Source organism: Pelodiscus sinensis, chromosome 7 (assembly GCF_052426305.1).
Source record: "Pelodiscus sinensis isolate ZL-2025 chromosome 7, ASM5242630v1, whole genome shotgun sequence".
Classification (NCBI taxonomy): Eukaryota; Metazoa; Chordata; order Testudines; family Trionychidae; genus Pelodiscus; species Pelodiscus sinensis.
Window position 1 is genome coordinate 76,184,918 of NC_143058.1, and position 20,574 is coordinate 76,205,491.

Sequence of the window (20,574 nt, forward strand, 5' to 3'; positions counted from 1 at the left end):
GACATGGGGATGTCAGTGGATGTGTTTAGCAAAGCTTTTGATACGGTCTCCTACAATATTCTTGCCAGCAAGTTAAGGAAATATGGATTGGATAAATAGACTGTAAGTGGATAGAAAGCTGGCTAGATTGTCGGGCCCAACAGGTAGTAATCAACGGCTTGATGTCTGGTTGGCAGTCGGTTTCAAGCAAAGTGCCCCAAGAATTGGTTCTAGGGCCAGTTTTATTCAACATCTTCATTAATGACCTGGATGAGGGAATGAATTGCACCCTCAGCAAGTTTGCAGATGACACTAAACTAGGGGGAGGTGTATACATTGGAGGGCAGGGACAGAGTCCAGAGTGACCTAGATAGCTTGGAGGATTGGGCCAAAAGACATCTGATGAGGCTCAACAAGGACAAGTGTAGAGTTCTGCACTTGGGATGGAAGAATCCCAAGCATTGGTACAGGCTGGGGACCGACTGGCTAGGTAGCAGTTCAGTAGAAAAGGACCTGGGGGTTACAGTGGATGAGAAGCTGGATATGAGTCAACAGTGTGCCCTTGTAGCCAAGAAGACTAATGGCAGATAAGGGTGCATTAGGAGGAGCATTGCCAGCAGATCTAGAAAAGTGATTATTCCCCTTTATTCAGTATTAGTGAGGCCGCATCTGGAATATTGCATCCAGTTCTGGGCGCCCCCCCCCCCCCCATTATAGAAAGGATGTGGACGCATTGGAGAGGATCCAGCGGAGGGAAACCAAAATGATTAGGGGGCTGCAGCACTTGATCTACAAGTTGAGGCTGAGGGATTTGGGCTTATTTAGTCTGCAGAAGAGAAGAGTGAGGGGGGATTTGAGAGCAGCCTTCAACTTCCTGAAGGGAGGTTCCAAAGAGGATGGAGAGAGGCTGTTCACAGTAGTGACGGATGGCAGAACAAGGAGCAATGGTCTCAAGTTGCAGTGGGGGAGGTCTAGGTTGGATATTCGGAAAAACTATTTCCCTAGGAGGGTGGTGAAGTACTGGAATGAGTTGCCTAGGGAGATGGTGGAATCTCATCCCTACAGGTTTTTAAGTCTCAGCTTCACAAAGCCTTGGCTGGGATGATTTAGTTGGGGTTGGTCCTGCTTTGGACAGAGGTCTGGGCTCGATGACCTCTTGAGGTCTCTTCCAGCCCTAGGGTTCTATGATTCTACGATAAGGCTCTGAGCTATTACTTATGATGGTACTTTCACAAAAGAGACCATGAGATTTTGAATAAGCACACAGAGGAAATTGAAGGATCTTGTTTTTCCAGTCTCCTCTGACACAGTCTCACATAGTAAAATGTGAAATGCAATTTATCATCCTGGGAGGATTCAGGTGCTTAATCTGATTCTGTCAGTACTCAAAGTTGTGGTTCCAAAGAGTCTAGGTATTTCAAACTAAAGAACCTTTCTGTCTAATATGACATGAACTTGCAGTGCAGTAGTTTAATGTGCAAGATATCCAGCCACAAACCCTATAATATTCACCTATCTCCTTTTAACAGGAGGTAATTATCTTTATGTGAAACTGTCTTTATCACAATATTGTGGGTAGGTAAATGTGGATATAAAAGTTCTGTAGAAGTGTGGTAAGGGGGTACATGCAACAGTGACTTCAATTATTTATCTTATTGTGATTTTACATTAGACTGTTACCCTGTTTTTAGGAGCATTACAGAATATCTACCACAAAAATATATCCTAAGTGTTTATGGTAACTCACTAAATAAACAGCCACCAAAGTGTGTACATTTTTTAAAAATTGTAACTAAGTTCTTGGATAGGAGGTAAAGAATGGTGTAAAGAATAAAGTGGGTTATTTTTTAACCTCTTTGTCAAATACTCAATATTCAGATACTGCTCTTCAACCTCTGTGGTTTCTTGCAGAAAATAGTAGTGAAAGCATGTAAATGTCTTATTTCCTTCATAAGCTGTTGAAAATAACCCCCATGGGTTCATTGCCTCTTGCTCTGAGCTCTGAATGACACTCAAGGGAGTTGGCATCTCTTATCAGAACTGAGCAGCCAGGCAAGGGGCAGCCAGCACATTGAGAGGCCATGATGGTGTGCTGGTCAAGGGCATCAGTCAGGTAGTGAAAGGCATCTTGTTGTGTTAAACAAATGCTATTTCCTTCCTGACTTCAGTGGGAACTAGTGTTTTTTTATAAGTTTCTCCTTTGGCAAAAGAACAATAGGAATAAATAAGGCAGCTCTTCTAGTCAGGGAGATGTGTATTAGAATATCATAAATGCACAGATAAAAAGTGCAGTGGCCAATGAGAACAGGCATTCTTAGATTAAATTGGAGGTTTAATTGAAAGTGGTGTCTCAGAAGATGCAGGATTGAGCGTAATATTGGGTAGACACTATGGAGCACATAGAGAAGAAATAACACAACTGCTTATTTTTGAAATTGCCCAGTTCTGTTTCTGTTGTAAATAGAAGACAGTTTCTACTGTAGACAGTGGAAGAGATTGAAGATGCATTTAGACTGTGCCCTGTAATAAGAAGAGAGCCTGAAACATGTATCATAGGCCTGGTGTGAGGCCTGAGAACCCTAAGTAAAAGTAGTCAGAACTTTGCTAATATAAAGCAAAGTTGAGCTGTGAGCAAGAGACAGGCCCTGTTCAGAGTCTGACAAAATCAGAGCTGATATTGCCAAAATACACACAAATAAGAGGTACTGGGCAGAAGTCATATAAACACATTCCGGGATAGTACCAGAGCGTCCTGACACCAGTATACACCCCAAAAGACAACAGGAACAAAACGACCCATCTTAAGGATAAGGTCAGGATGACAGCATGATGGATTGGGATGTTTTGATCAAACCAGCAGTAGGTATAAGGTCAGCATATGTTAGTGTCGCACCTTGATAAATCAGGAACAACACATAACTTGTTTGCCTTTGTGTAAAAAGATGCATCTCAGAGGCTTTGTCATAATTTGTTGGGAAAAAGTCAACATGGTTTCTATAAAGGGAAATCCTGTCTTACTAATCTATTAGACTTCTTTGAAGGGGTTAACAAACATGTGGACAAGGTGAATCCAGTAGATATAGTATACTTAGATTTCCAGAAAGCCTTTGACAAGGTCCCTCACCAAAGGCTCTTGTGTAAATTAGGTTGTCATGGGATAAGAGGGAAGATACTTTCATGGATTGAGAACTGGTTAAAAGACAGGAAACAAAGGGTAGGAATAAATGGTAAATTTTCAGAATGGAGAGGTGTAACTAGTGGTGTTCCCCAATGGCTACGTCTACACTGGCCCCTTTTCCGAAAGGGGCATGCTAATTTGACAGGTCGTAATAGGGAAATCCGCGGGGGATTTAAATATCCCCCGCGGCATTTAAATAAAAATGTCCGCCGCTTTTTTCCGGCTTTTAGAAAAGCCGGAAAAGAGCGTCTACACTGGCCCCGATCCTCCGGAAAAAAGCCCTTTTCCGGAGATCTCTTATTCCTACTTTGAAGTAGGAATAAGAGATCTCCGGAAAAGGGCTTTTTTCCGGAGGATCGGGGCCAGTGTAGACGCTCTTTTCCGGGTTTTCTAAAAGCCGGAAAAAAGCGGCGGACATTTTTATTTAAATGCCCCGGGGGATATTTAAATCCCCCACGGATTTCCCTATTACGACCTCTGAAATTAGCATGCCCCTTTCGGAAAAGGGGCCAATGTAGACGAGCCCCAAGGGTCAGTCCTAGGACCAATCCTATTTAACATATTCATAAATAATCAGGAAAAAGGGGTAAACAGTGAGGTGGTAAAGTTTGCAGACGATACTAAACTGCTCAAGGTAGTTAAGACCAAGCAGACTGTGAAGAACTTCAAAAAGATCTCACCAAACTGAGTGATTGGGCAACAAAATGGAAAATGAAATTTAATGTGGATAAAAGTTAAGTAATGCACATTGGAAAAAATAACCCCAACTATACATACAATTAGCTACAACTAATCAGGAAAGGGATCTTTGAGTTATTGTGGATAGCTCTCTGAAAATGTCCACGCAATGTGCAGCGGCAGTCAAAAAAGCAAATAGGATGCTAGGAATTATTAAAAAAGGGATAGAAAATAAGACGAGGAATATCTTACTGCCCCTATATAAAACTATAGTACTCCCATATCTTGAATACTGCATACAGATGTGGTCTCCTCACTTCAAAAAAAGATATTTTGGCATTAAAAAAGATTCAGAAAAGAGGAACTAAAATGATTAGGAGTTTGGAATGGGTCCCATATGAGGAGAGGCTAAAGAGATGGGGACTTTTCAGTTTAGAAAAGAGGAGACTAAGGGGGGATATGATAGAGGTATATAAAATCATGAGTGGTGTGGAGAGGGTGAATAAAGAAAAGTTATTTACTTGTTCTCTTAATAGAAGAACTAGAGGACACCAAATGAAATTAATGGGTAGCAGGTTTAAAACTAATAAAATAAAGTTCTTCTTCACACAGCACACAGTCAACCTGTGGAACTCCTTGCCAGAGGAGGCTGTGAAGGCTAGGACTATAACAGAATTTTAAAAAGAGCTAGATAAATTCATAGTTGTTAGGTCCAGAAAAGGCTATTAGCCAGGGGCAAGGAATGGTGCCCCTGGCCTCTGTTTGTCAGAGGCTGGAGAAGGATGGCAGGAGACACATTGCTTGATCGTTGTCTTCGGTCCACCCTCTCTGGGGCATCTGGCACTGGCCACTGTCAGCAGACAGGATACTGGGCTAGATGGACCTTTGGTCTAACCCAGTACGGCCGTTCTTATGTTCTTATGTTAGTCTAGTGGTCCCCAACCTTTTGGGGCTGTCAGGCACCCAGGGCGGGGCCGGCGCCACCCATGTGCCGCATTCCCAGGGCCGACGCCGCTCCTGTGCCGCATGCCCATACGCCCCGTGCTTGGGGCTGGATCAGCCCATGCACTGCATGCTTGAGGCCGGCACCGGTCCTGTGCCACACGCCCAGGAGCCGGCAGCACCCATGCGTCGCGCGCCTGGGGCTGGCGCTTCTCCTGTGCTGCGTACCCAGGGGTGGGGACGCCCAGACACCGCGTGCGCAGGGCTGGAACAGCCCATGCACTGTGCTGCACGCCCTGTGCTGCAGTACCCGGGGGCTGGCACCGCCCCTGTGCCGCGGGGCTGGCTCCGATCACTCGGCGGGTGCTCAGAAATGGCATGGTGGGCACCATGGGGACCACTGGTCTAGGGCATAGCTGAAAGTCCCACCGCTGACTGAACTGGTCCATTGTCAGTGGTCACACATTCTTATTTTACCTGTAACAATTCAGCCAGGATATTATTACTGTGCTTTGTTTGGCCATAAACCTGGCCAGGTGCCTTTGTCCCTTATCTGATATTGTGGTCATTCAGGGTTCTCTCAGGGTCTGCTGTGCCAGCTCTCTGCACAGTGCAAGGGCAGTAAACAGAGGGAACACATGCATACAACTAAACAGTTATCAACATTTGGCAACGCATGCCATCTGTCTTGATACCGTATTGGTGGCCTCTGATGACATGCCCTGTAGGTGTGGGAAAGTATTAGGAATACTAAGTAGATATTACACTGTTTGAAGGATTACATATAGCTTTTTAATTTACAAGTCAGGGATCTGTAATTCGCATGCACTTGTTAAAGCTAAGTAAAAACCAGTGGCAACACATAGCTAGCAATGTACTCAACTAAGTCTCCTGCCACTCTGAAAATAAGAGATTCTATCTGCTGCATTGACCATTGGTTTGCTATAGCTCCAAGTTTTTCTGCTATTATGTCTAACAAGTTTACACAGTTGTCTTGTCCTTCATGTACTTTGCTGACCATTTTCTGACTAATCTGACTAAAGAGTAAGAGTTTGCAGTACCGGGGGGGAGGGTAGGTTGAGGTGATTTTATTTTTGGTCAAACTCCAGTCATCAATCCAGGTTTGGGAGCCAACATTCCCATACAAGAGCCTTGTCTTGACTGACATAACTGTGAAGTCATTTGCATTTTGAGACTATTGATTCTGTCATTGTCATATCAAACAAATTATAAAATTGCTGCAGTTTGGCTATATCTAATACATATTGAATTTTCAGAGGTCTGTAATAAGATTTAAGAGAGATTTGATTACAGCAAGTGTTTAATTTTTGGAAAATTACTGTTTTCACTTATTTCAAATCCTGTAGTTGCTGAGTAATACCAGCTGCCATAACAATCTATGTATGAATTCCTGTGCATTCCTGCCCTCACTGCAAAACTTTTCTAAAGGCTGCTGCAAACAGATCTTACTATAGATTCTGGGGCAGTTTCTGTTTTTCTGTTTTCTTTTGTTTTGTTTTTTTGCCTACACAGCCCAAAAGTTCAAAATTGATGAATTTGTAGATGGGGAGGCAGTGATACAGACATTAAGAATGTCAGTTTCCAAGTACACCACTGTTTTCAGCTGCTTAAGTCCCAACAGCCCCAATTTTGGAGCTGTCTTTTTTTTCTTATTGGGAGGTCTAGAACTGGATGAGCTCAGACCAGTGAATCCTGGAAATAGTGGTCCAAGCAAGCATGGATCTTTTCAAGTGCTTTTGACCTTAATGTCAGGATAGCAGAGCACACTCTCACCCCCTATTCAGTTGATCCACCTACCTTTTTGTTTTCTTCCAAATATCTCACCCCTCTGAGGTGGGGAGGCCAACCTTCACACCATAGATGTTATCAGGTCTGTCACTTGTTGGATGGACTGACTGAAACTATTCAGGACTTAGCAGAGTGAAGGGTCTACCAGACTTCACCCAAAGACTATTAAAATGGTTTTGGACCATATCAGAACATGTTATACAGTGTGCTGGACCCATTTCTGCTTCTTGGGACCTATTTCATCAGGGCTCAGGCTGCCTCTGAGTTATCCTAATCTCAGAGATTTATACAGCATATATCCAGAGTTCATCTATCACCCTCACTCTGCATTACTCCTTGGCAAGGGTTCCATATCCAACACCTGCTTTGGCAAAGCTGCCCTATAATCATTGTTTCATTAGGTGCTAAGTACCTACCTCTAAGAGATGAGTTACTGCTTCAGTCAGCAGAGCTGGAATACATGGGGACAGTCACTCAAAGAAAGGATGATTATTTACCCTACAGTAACTTTGGTCTTCAAGATGCTCATGTGTATTCCACAAGTTCCATTATTTTGCTGCAGTCTTTGGCAATCTGGGTTTTGATTTAGTTATGGAACTGGAGACAAATTGTGGCTGCCTTACTCTTTAAACTCTCAGCTGTATGGCAGGACATGCAGGGTGCTCTAGTCAAAAAGATTCAAGTGACATATATATGAAGTGCATGTGCACCAGAAAAGAAATATCTACGCACAACACATCTTGAAGAACCACAATTACTGTAGGCTAAGGAATCATTCAGTACTCAAGCAGTCTTCAAGCTCATTGATTTTCTTTAGGTTCATGAACGTATCTAGGCAGAATCAAAATGCAGTGCCTTGATTTCCCATACTTGTAATTTAAGACATTTCATGGGTTCCTCAGGATCATTTTGTGACAGATGCATGATCTCAGAAGCATGAAAACCTTTAAAAAGACTATTATATGTGACAAATACCACAGGCCTTAGGAGTAGTACAGTTTGCAACTCCCAAAACCGGAATTCTCTGGTTTGGCAGCATAGGACCATGGATGTTCCTGGATCAGAGAACCCCAGTAGCCTAGTGGCAGTGGCAGGCTGAAGCAGTGGGATGGGGCAGGGTCTGGGGCTGGTGAGAGCCTCAGTAGCCTGCAGCAGCGGGGATAGAGCTGGCAGTAGCCCCCGGCAGCCCATGATAGTCTTCCGTACTGAGACCTGGTCGGGGCATCTCCCAGCAGTGCAGGATCGGGCAGGCAACAGTTTGTGGCAGAGGGACCGGGGCTGACGGCAGCATGGGACCAGAGCCCCAGGCAGCCCATGGAAGTGGGACCAAAGCTGGGGCTGGCGACAGCCCCCAGCAGCTTGGGGCCGGAGCCCTGGATAGTCTGCAGAAAGTGGGGCTGGAACTCGTAGGCTGCTGCGGGGCTGGGACTGGATCCCAAACCCTTGGCAGCCCCCTGCTGCCTGACCAGGGCCTTGGAAGTGCGGGCTGCTGGAGCCCGGCATGCAGTCTGGCTGGGACAGCAGTAGTGAGATCAGCAGGCAGCCCGGCAAGTGCTGGAAGTAGTCCCCCTGCCTTGTTCCTCAGCTGGCAGAGTTGGCAGCTGGGGGCTGTGGCAGGGAACCGTGTCTGGTCTGGCAAATTCCTGATTCAGGACGGGTCAGGTCCTGAGGGTGCTGGATAAGAGATGTAATAATAATAAATTTTATATCCTTAAAAAAACAAGGAGTACTGTGGCACCTTAGAGACTGACATTTATTAGGGCTTAGGCTTTCATGGGTAAACCCACTTCATTAGATGAATTGGGGTGGAAATTACAGAGGCAGCGTGCGTGTGTGTGTATATATATATATGCATATATGTATGTATATTGCGCCAAAGCTATTCCCAGTGGGTCTTGCGCTATTAGTGGACAGTATTAACCTCAGAGGTTTGCTGTAGCCCTCCACACAGTGTCTTTCTGTTTACTAGAGGCAGGAGCAGTGGACTAGCTCAATCAGTGGCAGGACTTTCCACTGTTCCGCTAGGCCAGACAAAGACAGATACAAACAAAAGCTTCAGAGGGGTAGCCGAGTTAGGCTGTAACAGGAAAAACTTAAAAAAAAACAACAAATAGTCTGGTAGCACTTTAAAGACTAACAAAATATGTAGATGGTATCATGAGCTTTTGTGTGCACAGCCCACTTCTTCAGATGATCAGTGTCATAACAAACAAATTATGCATCATTCCTGATGTATCAGGATGCCATGTTATGTCATACCTGGGTGCTTCACCACCCTCCTAGTGAAATAGTTTTTCCTACATGCATCTGACGAAGTGGGTCTTTGCCCACGGCTCCTACACTTCAGTTAGTCTATAAGGTGCCACAGGACTCCTCGTCAGTTTTTCCTAATATTCAACCTGGACCTCTCCCACCACAACTTGAGACCATTGCTCCTTGTTCTGCCATCTGTCACTACTGAGAACAGCCTCTCTCCATCCTCTTTGGAACCTCCCTTCAGGAAGTTGAAGGCTTCTATCAAATCCCCCCTCACTCTTCACTTCTGCAGACTAAACAGACCCAAGTCCCTCGGCCTCTCCTCATAAGTCATATGCTCCAGCCCCCTAATCATTTTGGTTGCCCTCCGCTGGACCCTCTCCAATGCGTCCACATCCTTTTTGTAGTGGGGGGCCCAGAACTGGACACAGTACTCCAGATGCGGCCTCACCAAAACCGAATAAAGGGGAATGATGACATCTCTGGATCTGCTGGCAATGCTCCTCTTAATGCAACCTAATATGCCATTAGCCTTCTTGGCTACAAGGGCACACTGTTGACTCATATCCAGCTTCTCATCCACTGTCACCCCCAGGTCCTTTTCTGCAGAACTACTACTTAACCGGTTGGTCCCCAGTTTGTAACTATGCTTGGGATTCTTCCGTCCCAAGTGCAGGACTCTACACTTGTCCTTGTTGAACCTCATCACATTTCTTGTGGCCCAATCCTCCAATTTGTCTAAGTCATTCTGTACCCTATCTCTGCCCTTAAGCGAATCTACCTCTCCCCCAGCTTAGTGTCATCTGCGAACATGCTGAGGGTGCAATCTATCCCCTCATCCAGATCATTAATAAAGATATTGAACAAAACCGGTCCTAAAACCGAACCTTGGGGCACTCCGCTAGAAATCGACTGCCATCCTGACATCGAGCCGTTGATCACTACCTGCTGGGCTCGGCTTTCTAGCCATCTTTTTATCCATCTTACCGTCCATTTATCCAATCCACAATCCCTTAACTTGCTGGCAAGGATATTGTGGGAGACCGTATCAAAAGCCTTGCTAATGTCAAGGTATATAACATCCACTGACTTCCCCATGTCCACCGAGCCAGGTACCTCATCATAGAAGCTAATCAGATTGGTCAGGCACGACTTGCCCTTTGTGAATCCATGCTGACTATTCCTAATCACTTTTCTCTCATCCAAGTGCCTCAATATGGATTCCTTAAGAGGATCCCTTCCATGATTTTTCCAGGAACCGAGGTAAGACTGACCGGCCTATAGTTCCCTGGATCATCCTTCTTCCCTTTTTTGAAGATGGGCACTACATTTGCCTTTTTCCAGTCATCCGGGATTTCTCCCTATCTCCACGACTTTTCAAAGATAATAGCCAAAGGCTCCACAATGACATTTGCCAACTCCCTCAGTACCCTCGGATGCACTAAGTCCGGACCCATGGATTTATGTACGTTTAGCTTTTCTAAATAGTTCCTAACCTGTTCTTTACCCACCACGGGCTGTCCATCTTCATCCCATCTTGCGTCACTTGGCGCAGAAGTCCAGGAGCCGACCTTGTCCGTGAATACAGAGGCAAAGAAAGCATTGAGTACTTCAGCTTTCCCCACACCATCTGTCACTAGGTTACCTCCTTCATCCATTAGGGGCCGCACACCCTCTCTGATCACCTTCTTCTTGTTAACATGCCTGTAGAAACCTTTCTTGTTATCCTTCACATTCTTAGCCAGTCGCAATTCCGTTTGCGCTTTCGCCTTCCTGATAACCCCCCGGCATTCTCGAGCTATACCTTTAAACTCCTCCTTGGTCATTTGTCCAAGTTTCCACTCTTTGTAAGCTTCCTTTTTGTGCTTAAGTTCACCAAGGATTTCCCCTGTAAGCCAGTCCGGTCTCCTATCCTGTTTGCCTCTCTTGCTACGCGTCGGGATGGTTTCTTTCTGTGCCTTCAATAAGGCTTCTTTAAAATACTGCCAGCTTTCCTGGACTCCTTTCCCCTTCATGTTAACATCCCAGGGGATTCTGCCCATCAGGTCTCTCAGGGAGTCAAACTCTGCTTTTTTGAAGTCCAAGGTGTGTATTTTACTACTCTCTTTTCTTCCTTTGGTCAGGATCCTGAAATCAACCATCTCGTGATCACTGCTTCCCAGGTTGTCACCCACCTCCACTTCCCCTATTAGTTCCTCCCTGTTTGTGAGCAGAAGGTCAAGCTGCGCACGGCCCCTGGTCGGATCCTTCAGCACCTGTGTCAAGAAGTTATCCCCAACATTCTCAAAAAAGGCCTGGATTGCCTGTGTACTGCCGTATAGGTTTCCCAGCAGATGTCAGGGTGATTAAAGTCCCCCACGAGAACCAGGGCCTGCGATCTGGAAGCTTCGCTCAGTTGTCCGAAGAAAGCCTCATCCACCTGATTCGGTGGCCTGTAGCAAACACCAACCACAACATCACCACTGTTGTTTGCTCCTTTCAACTTAACCCATAGACTCTCAACAGGTTTTTCTCCCTCTTTATACTGCAGTTCAGAGCAATCGTAGTGCTCTCTTACATATAGTGCAACTCCTCCTCCTTTTCTCCCCTGCCTGTTGTTCCTGAACAGTCTATACCCTTCCATGACAGCGCTCCAGTCATGCGAGTCATCCCACCAAGTCTCTATTATCCCAGTTAAATCATATTTCTTGGACTGGGCCAGGGCCTCCAGTTCTTCCTGTTTGTTGCCCAGGCTTCTCGCATTAGTCTACAAACACTTCAGGTAACCAGTTGATTGTCCTATCTTCTCCATTCGAAACATGGGTCCTCCTTTCTTGCCCCTTCCTCTCTGCATTTCTTCCCGGTATCCGACTTTCCCACTCCCCTCAGGATTTTGGTCAGCATCCCCCGACGAACCTCGTTTAAAGCCTTCCTCACTAGGTTTGCAAGCCTGCCCGCGAAGATGCTCCTTCCTCTCTTCGTTAGGTGGATCCCATCTCTTCCTAACAATCCTTGCGCCTGGAACAGAGTCCCATGGTCGAAGAAACCAAAGCCCTCTCTGCGACACCATCTGCGCAACCACGCATTTACGTCCTCAATTCGATGATCCCTGCCCAGTCCTTTCCCTTCAACAGGGAGGATGGACGAGAACACCACTTGCGCTCCGAATTCTTGGATCCTTCTTCCCAGCGCTACATAATCCGCAGTAACACGCTCAAGATCATTCTTGGCCGTATCATTAGTTCCCACGTGGAGAAGCAGGAAGGGGTAGCGATCCGAAGGTTTGATCAGCTTGCTAAGCCTCTCAGTGACATCCTGAATGCGAGCTCCCGGTAAGCAGCACACCTCTCGAGATTCCAGGTCCGGACGGCAGAGGGATGGCTCAGTCCCTCTTAGGAGGGAGTCCCCAACCACCGCCACCCATCGTTTCCTTTTGGGGATGGTGGCTGTGGAACCCCCATCCGTAGGACTACGCATCCCATGCCTTCCAGTAGATGGTGTTCCCTTCTGGTTTCTTCCTTGTGAGGTCCCTTCTAGAGCTTTCAGCACTGCAGAGCCTGTGGAGAGAGCTTGAAAGCGATTGCTTACCTCTATAGCATCAGGGGATTCCCGTGCTGGCCTTTTCCCCTTTCTAGAAGTTACATGCTGTTGTTCCCACAGTACTTCTGTCCTCTCTTTTGCTGCCGCCCATGTACATTGAGCTGGTTCTCCTATTCAGTTTTCCAGATTTCTCTCTGGTGGCACTAAGTGAACTTTCCAATATAAAATACTTTTTGCTGATTCAGTTTCTCTCCTGAAACACCAATTAACTGCTGTTTCTCTGCCTTTGTCACTTGCATAAGTTAAGTTCTCTTTGCATTTTGCTTCTGACACAGATGCCCCCTATGTTACCATGTTTTCCAGTTCTTCCTTGCTGTAAGCCAGAAGGGCCAGACTGCCAGTAAACAGTAGCTGGAACTTAGAGTAAAACTGAATATCAATATGCTCCCAAGAAGGAGCAGTTATTAGATTAGTTTAGTGCTGCTGGAGAAGGAGCAGTTTTGAAAGATATTGAGGGGGATTGTCTAGAGAGTTCCTTGAGTAATAGGTACAAGCAGCTGTTGTTTAAATTTAGCTTTTAATTTATTGGGGTTTTCTTATAATAAAGTTAATTGATTCTTAGAAAGCTGCAGTGAAACTATAAGGATTCCAAATTGGGTATTAATGGAGAGCTCAAAGAAACCTAATCCAAAACAAAAAATAGTATTTCTGTTTCACTGAACAAATTTTAAGATCTCATTGCTACAGATAACATGCCAAGGCGCGGTCAAGATGATAACCCAGTGTATTAGTGGAAAGCACTAATCTACAGAATACCTTTACTAAATAAATGTAAAAATGTTATGTAAAACTTAAGTGTTTGGTTAACTTTTCCCATGTTCTTAGCAGTTTACTTATATAGAAATCTAGTTTAGAACTGAACTCAATTATTTATAGAAACTATGCGATAAAGCATGTTGGTACTTATTTGCAGTATACAAATGTGTAGTAATTGCCTAGTTATAATGTTGTCCACTAGAACTAACAGTATTTTGCAGCTTCCTTGTTAAAACTTTCTGTCCTCTGTGGAGATATGGCAAGAAAAAAAAAACCACTTGAGAGAGCTGTTCACGAGTGATGAAAAGTATGTTTTATCCATGCTGTCTCTCCTGTCATCATTTGAGGACACTGGCAGTTTTCCAACTTCTTCACTATAAAGACCTTTTCTTATACCCAGGCTTTCTTGCACTGTGCTGAAGGGGCATAAAGGTTGCAGTTGTATTGGCTTGGAGAGTTGTTTTATGTATTGTGTTGTTTCAGCAACTGTTTATTTTGTGAATCAAAGGGATACTGAGGAAAAGCGCAGAAAATATATAAATGAATGTCAGAAAGAGCACAGGGTATTCATGGTGCAAAATGATATGATTATATGAAATATCATTGATATTCCCTTTCCATTTGCTATGCTGGTGGTTGAAACTAAAGCTCATATTTGGTACAGAAACCAGTGTTGGTGATCCATTTTATATAAGGCATTTGGGGAGCTATTGGTACTGTAGGAGATACTTCAGATGTTTGGTGTGGTTGTGGAATATATTTCAGTGAGAAGCCAGTTTCTGTTGGGACAGCGGTGGTCCTGGTATTTTACTTTGGCCCAAATGTTGTGCCACTCCCCCATTTCCATTTTGAATAGTCTGAACAGAAGACCTGTCCCTGCCTCCATAATATCTAAGTATTTATGCTAAAAATCACTCTGATCCTGGGATTGTCAGGTTTCTGCTGCAGTTCATTCCATAGCCATAAGAAATCTTAGTTGTCCAACACTGTGTGATACAGCTTAGCCGCAGATGCCTTTTTGGTGATACACCTTGGCAGCAGCACCCCATTGTGGTGATACACTTCATAATTGCAGATCGTTAATCAGTAAGATCCAGTCTAATGCACTTCAGCTAGAGAGAAAGGGGAGGCATTGCCCAGGGGTTATGTGATTTAGTAACTTGATGTGAGTCATTGGCACAGACGACAATACAAATCCAAAGGTCAGACATCCAGTCATATTCTCTAACCACTCTAGTCCTTTCTCCTTTATTTGTTCTAATTCGTTGGCTTTGGAAAGTTTGATAGGACAGTTTCCTCCTCGTGTTATAATTTTGTTACATACTTGCCTAAGGAAAAATCCCACAGAAAGTTTACTTCAAGTGAACAGAGGCAAGAGAGCACATAAGTATAGCAAGAGTGTTGGAGATAAGCTGATGACATGTAGATGGTAATTGTCAGTGTCAACACCATGCCATTTTTGTTTTCCAATTAAATGAAATAAATTGGCTTTCATGCAATTAAATGTAATAAATATTTGTATTTGGTACATATTAGAATTGAGGTTCATAGTTAGCTCACTGAATCATGTGATTTTTTTTTTCCTCGAATAGTAGTTACTCTCCATCAGCAGTAATGGCATCTTAGATAAATGTAAGTGAAATGTGTATTCATTTGATACCGTTTCAATGATTGACATAAACAATAAGGGTAAAAACTAAATGCAAGTTAATCACACCTCTTGCTGCAAGTTAATCATACCTCTTGCTGCCCATGTAGGGCGTTAAATGTCTGCTGCCTGTTGGATAGAGTCATACATGTTAAGGTCATAAAAGAATTGTAATGATTATCCAGAAACTAGCCCCACAATTAGCATACATTGATACCTGTGTTGATATTTTCTGCAGAGATGGCAGGGAAGTGCTGCATGAATTTCCTTGTAGCCATGAATGTGGTACAGAAGAACCTCAGAGTTACAAACACCTTGGTAATGGAGGTTATTCATAACTCTGAACAAAATGTAATGATTGGTCATTCAAAAGTTTACAACTGAACATTGACTTAATACAGGTTTGAAACTTTACTGTGCGGAAGCAAAATGCTTCATTTAGGCCATCTTAATTTAAATAAAACAAGCAGAAAAACAGTTTCCTTATTTAGCCAAAACTTTTTTAAAACTTTCCTTTTATCTTTGGTAGCTCACATTTCACACAGAACAGTACTGTATTTGCTTTTTTTAGGAGAGGGGTGTGTGTCTGCTGCTGTCCGATCATGTCTTTCCGGCTCCATATGCAGTGTGTTGTTCGCTGGTCAGTTTGTAACTCTCATGTTCATAACTCTGAGGTTCTACTATACCTCCAACTTGGGTCTAAAGAGCATTGGCAGTACAGTGATGAAAAGTTTCTGCTCCCATTCTTTGTGTGGTGTCCATTCTGTGGATTAACAGAACTTCAGTCCCATCACCTTTGAAAAAATGTTAACTTCATGCTCTGCTTATTAAAATGGTATTTTTCTGCACAAACCATTTTCTGTTAATTTTGTTTCTTCCACTTGTGCTCCAAACTTTAAAAATGCCCAGACATGTACCCATTCATCCAATAAAGTTGCAGTAATTTTTATTAAAATAAGCAATCATTACATGTAAAGGCAGTGGGAATTTATTTGGGTAATTTTTTAAGGTAGCTGTTTGAAATTCAGGGTCCTTGCCTTAAATATGTGGTAGCATCAAACTTACCGTAGTTTTTATGTTTCCATTTCCCATGTAATCATATCTATAAATATTTTATCAAAATATGTTAGATCACAGAATCATGTGACCAAATCATAGGCAATTGCCACGCTGGTTTTTAGTTTGTGGTGCCAAAGAGCTGTTAACTAGATAAAGGAACTATGATGCAAAACTATTTTTAGTTACATGAACCTGTCCAAATAATTACCGTAGATTTGGGAAACCTAGAGTGCGCTGTGAGTGTAATAGTCTCTGTCTTTCCACCAATGTTTCCATCTTTCAATTTCTCCAACAGAAAGGAGAGCCCAACTGCAGTCTTCTTTCGCTAGAGACCACAGAACAGCTGACCTTTGAGATACCTCTAAATGATTCAGGCTCTGCTGGACTTGGTGTCAGCTTGAAAGGCAACAAATCTCGGGAGACTGGGGCTGACCTTGGGATTTTCATCAAATCTATTATCCATGGAGGTGCAGCTTTTAAGGTATGGGAAAACTGTGTTAGTTCTTGTCTGTGGTAGCTTTCAGATATTCACATGCTTAGTTGTGGTTCCGGCTTAATCACTCTTTCAGTTTTTAGTGAGGAAATACCTCTCGTCTCACTTCCTGAAAATTACTCTTGTAAATAGTGCTAATTCCAACTCATCGCATAATATTTGTGTATGTATCATACACACCAATATTTTACCGCATAGTTATGTTGCTCAAGTATTCTTTATAAAGAGATCTTACAAAGATGTAGACTTGTATTGCTAAAGTGTGTATTTTTCTAATGTTTTAAAGTGTTGTTAGAGTCAAGGCTCTGCATTTGAGGGACTTTTGAGAAATTGACTGTGAGCTTTCGTGGTTAGTGGATTTTGGAGTGAAATGGGCTTTGGGTAGAATTTCCAAAAGTGCCTCAGTGAAAGGGACTTAGAGCTCCATCATCACAGAAACATTTTTGAAAAACCTACCGTTTGCCTTAATTTAAGGAGTCTGTGATTTTGTTTGTTGGGGTGAATTGAGGTTGGTGTGGAGGTTAATGTTGCCTAAACAGGATTTCCTTAATTTTTAATGCATGCTGATAGCAAATGCACTTGAGCAACTAAAGTGTACATTACTGGCATTTTTTGTCTGAGAATTTCCTTAGTGTGTGGTATGGTGGTGGTATGGTATGGTGTTTTAACAACAAAAATGTTAAATAGATTGGGTATGAAAGTACTGAAAGAGGAGAACATAGTTCTGATAGATGTCCTGAGGCACATCAGAGCAATGGTGGTTACTGCAGTGGGCCTCTTCTGCATGTAGACTTTCATATATGGGTGTGTGTGTGGTGTGTATTGTGGGAGATTCGTATCTTTGCGAAATGTGAAAGAAGGACGATAATAAGGACACATCTTTTTCCAAGTTGAAAGTGCTAAACTTTGCCTGCTTAAAATGTCCAAGGCCAGGTCCAGACTACCAGGGAGGGATGGCTTAAAGTACGCAATTCCAACTAAGTGAAAAACGTAGCTGGCAATGTACCGTAAGCCAAGCTTTGGTGCCATCCTCACAGTGGGAGGTCAAGAGGAGAAAAGTTTCCCTCGACTTTCCTTACTCTTCACGAAGAGTAGGCATATCAGCACCAATGGGGGCACTCTCAGCATTTGATTTAGTAGGGCTTTACTAGACCCACTAAATCAAATGCTGCAGCATCAGTCTTCCTGCAAGTGGAGATGTGGCCTAACATGGAGAAAGGCAACTCTCTGTCCCTGTCTCTTACACCTTCTCTTTCCATGTTTGTGCCTGTCCCCTAAAGGTGCCCTCTGAAGCGTAGGCAACCCTATTTGTTTATGACAGATAGTCCTGGTCTCTCATATCTAGCAAGTTCTGTCAGAATGAACGCTGCTTTGGTAAAGTGCTCTGGACAGTTTAAAGGTGGAGATGGAGCAAGTCACGTGTGAGGGCACAGAGGGGCATGAGGGCAATGGGGGCAGAGTGGTGAGGGGGTGGGCATCAGGGAAAAAGAGGGCAAAGGGGGCAGGGAGGGAAGGGGGAGGCACCAGGAGGGTGCAGGGGTAAGGGAAGGTGCAGGTGCCAGGGGATTCTGGGAGCGAAGCAGAAGGGCAGACACCTGCAGGGGAGGGACCAGGACCAGAGAAGAGAGGCAGGGCAGGTGTGTAGAGGGAGGTGTTTAGAAGAAGGGATGAGGAGGGGTAGCTCACATGATCAGAGTGGGGCTCTGGAGGAGTGGGCACAGGGGGGAGAGAAGGGCTGGTGGAGGGGGGCAGGTCGCAGGAGGGCTGAGGGCAGTGAGAAGGGCAGGAGTCAGGACAGCAGAGGAGGGTGAGGAGCTGGGGGGCAGCAGACACCAGGGGAGCTGATGGAGCAAGGGGAAGAGTCATGGCAGCAGAGGGAAAAGGTAAAGGTTTATAAAATATTTATAAATAGCTTGGGTGCCACAGTGGCACATCCAAACAAGCCACATGAACTCAGTACTGGTGCACAACACAAAATTCATTCTGCTCATGGGAGGAAATGCTTAGGCTATGTCTACACTGGCGGCTTCTTGTGCAAGAACACGTCCATGCTGCCATGTGTGAGCTGGGCTTTTGCGCAACAACATCCATGGCAGTGTGGGCGCTCTCTTGAGCAAGAAAGCTCCAATGGCCATTTTAGCCATAGGGGTTTCTTGTGCAAGAAATCCCTGCCGAGCATCCACACTGCCCTCTTGCACAAGAGAGCGTACACCTGTTAGAAAAGAGTGTCTCTTACCATGCCGTACTGTAAATGCTCTTGTGCAAGAGCAGGCTGGCAGTGTGGATACTCTGTGGGTTCTTCCGCAAGAACCGCTGTACTTGCACAAGAAGCCACGAGTGTAGACATAGCCTTAGAGGGGACACTTCCCCCAGCCTCCTTGCCCCCGAGTTCATGTCACACACATTGGGTTAATGCAATTGCAGGATAGTTGCATGAGGGGGTTTGGTGGGAGCCAAACTAATCCCTGTTGGTAGGAGGATGGTGGGAAAAGTCCTTCGAGAGGGGTGACATGACACCTTTTTCTTCTGTTCATGTGTCCATCTTGCCCAAGCGTGTTACCTCGAGAGAGACCTGGTTAATGGGGGTCAGGAGGCGTAGTTAACGGGTCAGGGGGTGTGGCTAATGGGGCACCACCAAAAATTATACAAATCTGCCACCCCTGCCCAGAAGTGTGCCGGGCGTGCTGCAGGAGGGGTGAGTTGAGCACAGGGTTTCCCTGTGCCTGGGGGGTTGGGGATGTTTTGTGTGCGGTGTGTGGTTTTTTTGGGGGAGGTGTTGTTCAACCAAAATTGCTGCGGGGTCCCGTCGAAACTGTTCGAATTGGGCCCCACACTTCCTGAAGCCGGCCCTGGTGGTCCTCATGACGTAGGAAGCAGCAGAGGCTGGTTGTGAACATTCAGTGCTTTGAAGCTCCTGTGTTTACCTCCCTCCTCCTCAAAAAAATCAAAATCATATTCTATATTTTCAATTATTCCTCACAAATAGCTCCATGTAGGCCTTTAGTGTAGGTTGTAACCCTTGTGCAATTGTACATTTGTGACTTGAGATTGTGGTGATACATGATCCTGAAAAAAATTGGTGGAAACCTGACAAAAGCTATTTTAAACAATTTAAATCATCCTACAAGGCACTTCAAAGTGTGAAGTGCTATAGAAGATAACAGTTCCTGAAAAAGAAATCATTCTAAAAGATGGGCTGTGAATGTTCCTGTTTTAAGTAAGGGATTCACACCTTGCTTTAGGTGGAGCCTAAATAGCCTTCAGTACTGAGTCATTAAAGCAATGGTCCCAGACTGTGCAATGTGCCCTGCTTGAGGGGTGCAGCTGAATTTTTGGGGGTGTGGATGGCAGAGCTTGAGCCAGCCCCTCCTGGGGGTGGGGAGGACTGCCATCCAGCTCCACTCTGCCCCCAGCCCCGCCTCCGTCACAGCTGCACTCTGCCCTCTGCTCCACTCCCAGGCCAGCTCCACCTTCATCCCAGCCAAGCCAGCAGTGCAGTCATGTAGGGGATTCCACTCTTGGGAGAGGCGCAACAGGAAAAGTTTGGGCACCACTGCATTAGGGCTTTTCCATGATAGCACACTTCATTTCGTATTTTTGTTTGGGCAGCTTTTCGTCTTTCCAGACTTCCAGAAGTGATACAGCTGGACCCATAAAGCAGTGTAAAGATAGTGACATTGCAAACGTAGTTAGTGTTTACAAGAAGAAACATTCAACAGGCCTGTGGGACAGAGAATAACGTATTCAATGGAAACCTACTTTGCTGGATTCTTTTTACTTGTCAGTCAAAATATTGTTAGCATTGTGGACAAAATGTGCCTCAGCTGAGGTTAGCAGGTGCATAGAACTGAAAAATCAACACAGTAAAAAATCACAACATTATGACTCGTAGGGATGTCAGCTTGTTGTTGCCTACACAATTAACCAATAAGCCTTGGCTTACCAGTTAATCTTGATGACTACACACGTTCCACCCCCTTCCTGCCTCTATATCAGAGGCAACAAGCGGGCGGGAGTGGGAGCTGGTGCCCGTGAGGAACAGGCTTAAAGTAGGCTCTCCACGAGCACCAGATCCGCCTGCCTCCCCAACCCTAAGCTGCTGCCCCGATAGAGGGAGCTGATACATGCGGGAAGCCAGCTTTCAGGCAGGCCCCGCACATGTGCTGGCTCCACAGGCACACCTGACCTCCTGTTTGC

The 20,574-nt window shown here is 44.7% G+C and overlaps 1 protein-coding gene across 7 annotated transcripts in view; it reads left to right on the top strand.

The window, feature by feature from the left end:
- The window catches only part of PARD3B (par-3 family cell polarity regulator beta), a 618,049-nt gene that overhangs the window by 305,247 nt on the left and 292,228 nt on the right, over positions 1–20,574 (top strand). For all 7 annotated transcript variants that reach the window (XM_075934324.2, XM_075934322.2, XM_075934323.2 and 4 more), the window contains one exon: positions 16,180–16,365. In XM_075934324.2, coding sequence (XP_075790439.2) covers positions 16,180–16,365 — 186 coding nt within the window. The remainder of the gene's footprint in view (positions 1–16,179; positions 16,366–20,574) is intronic.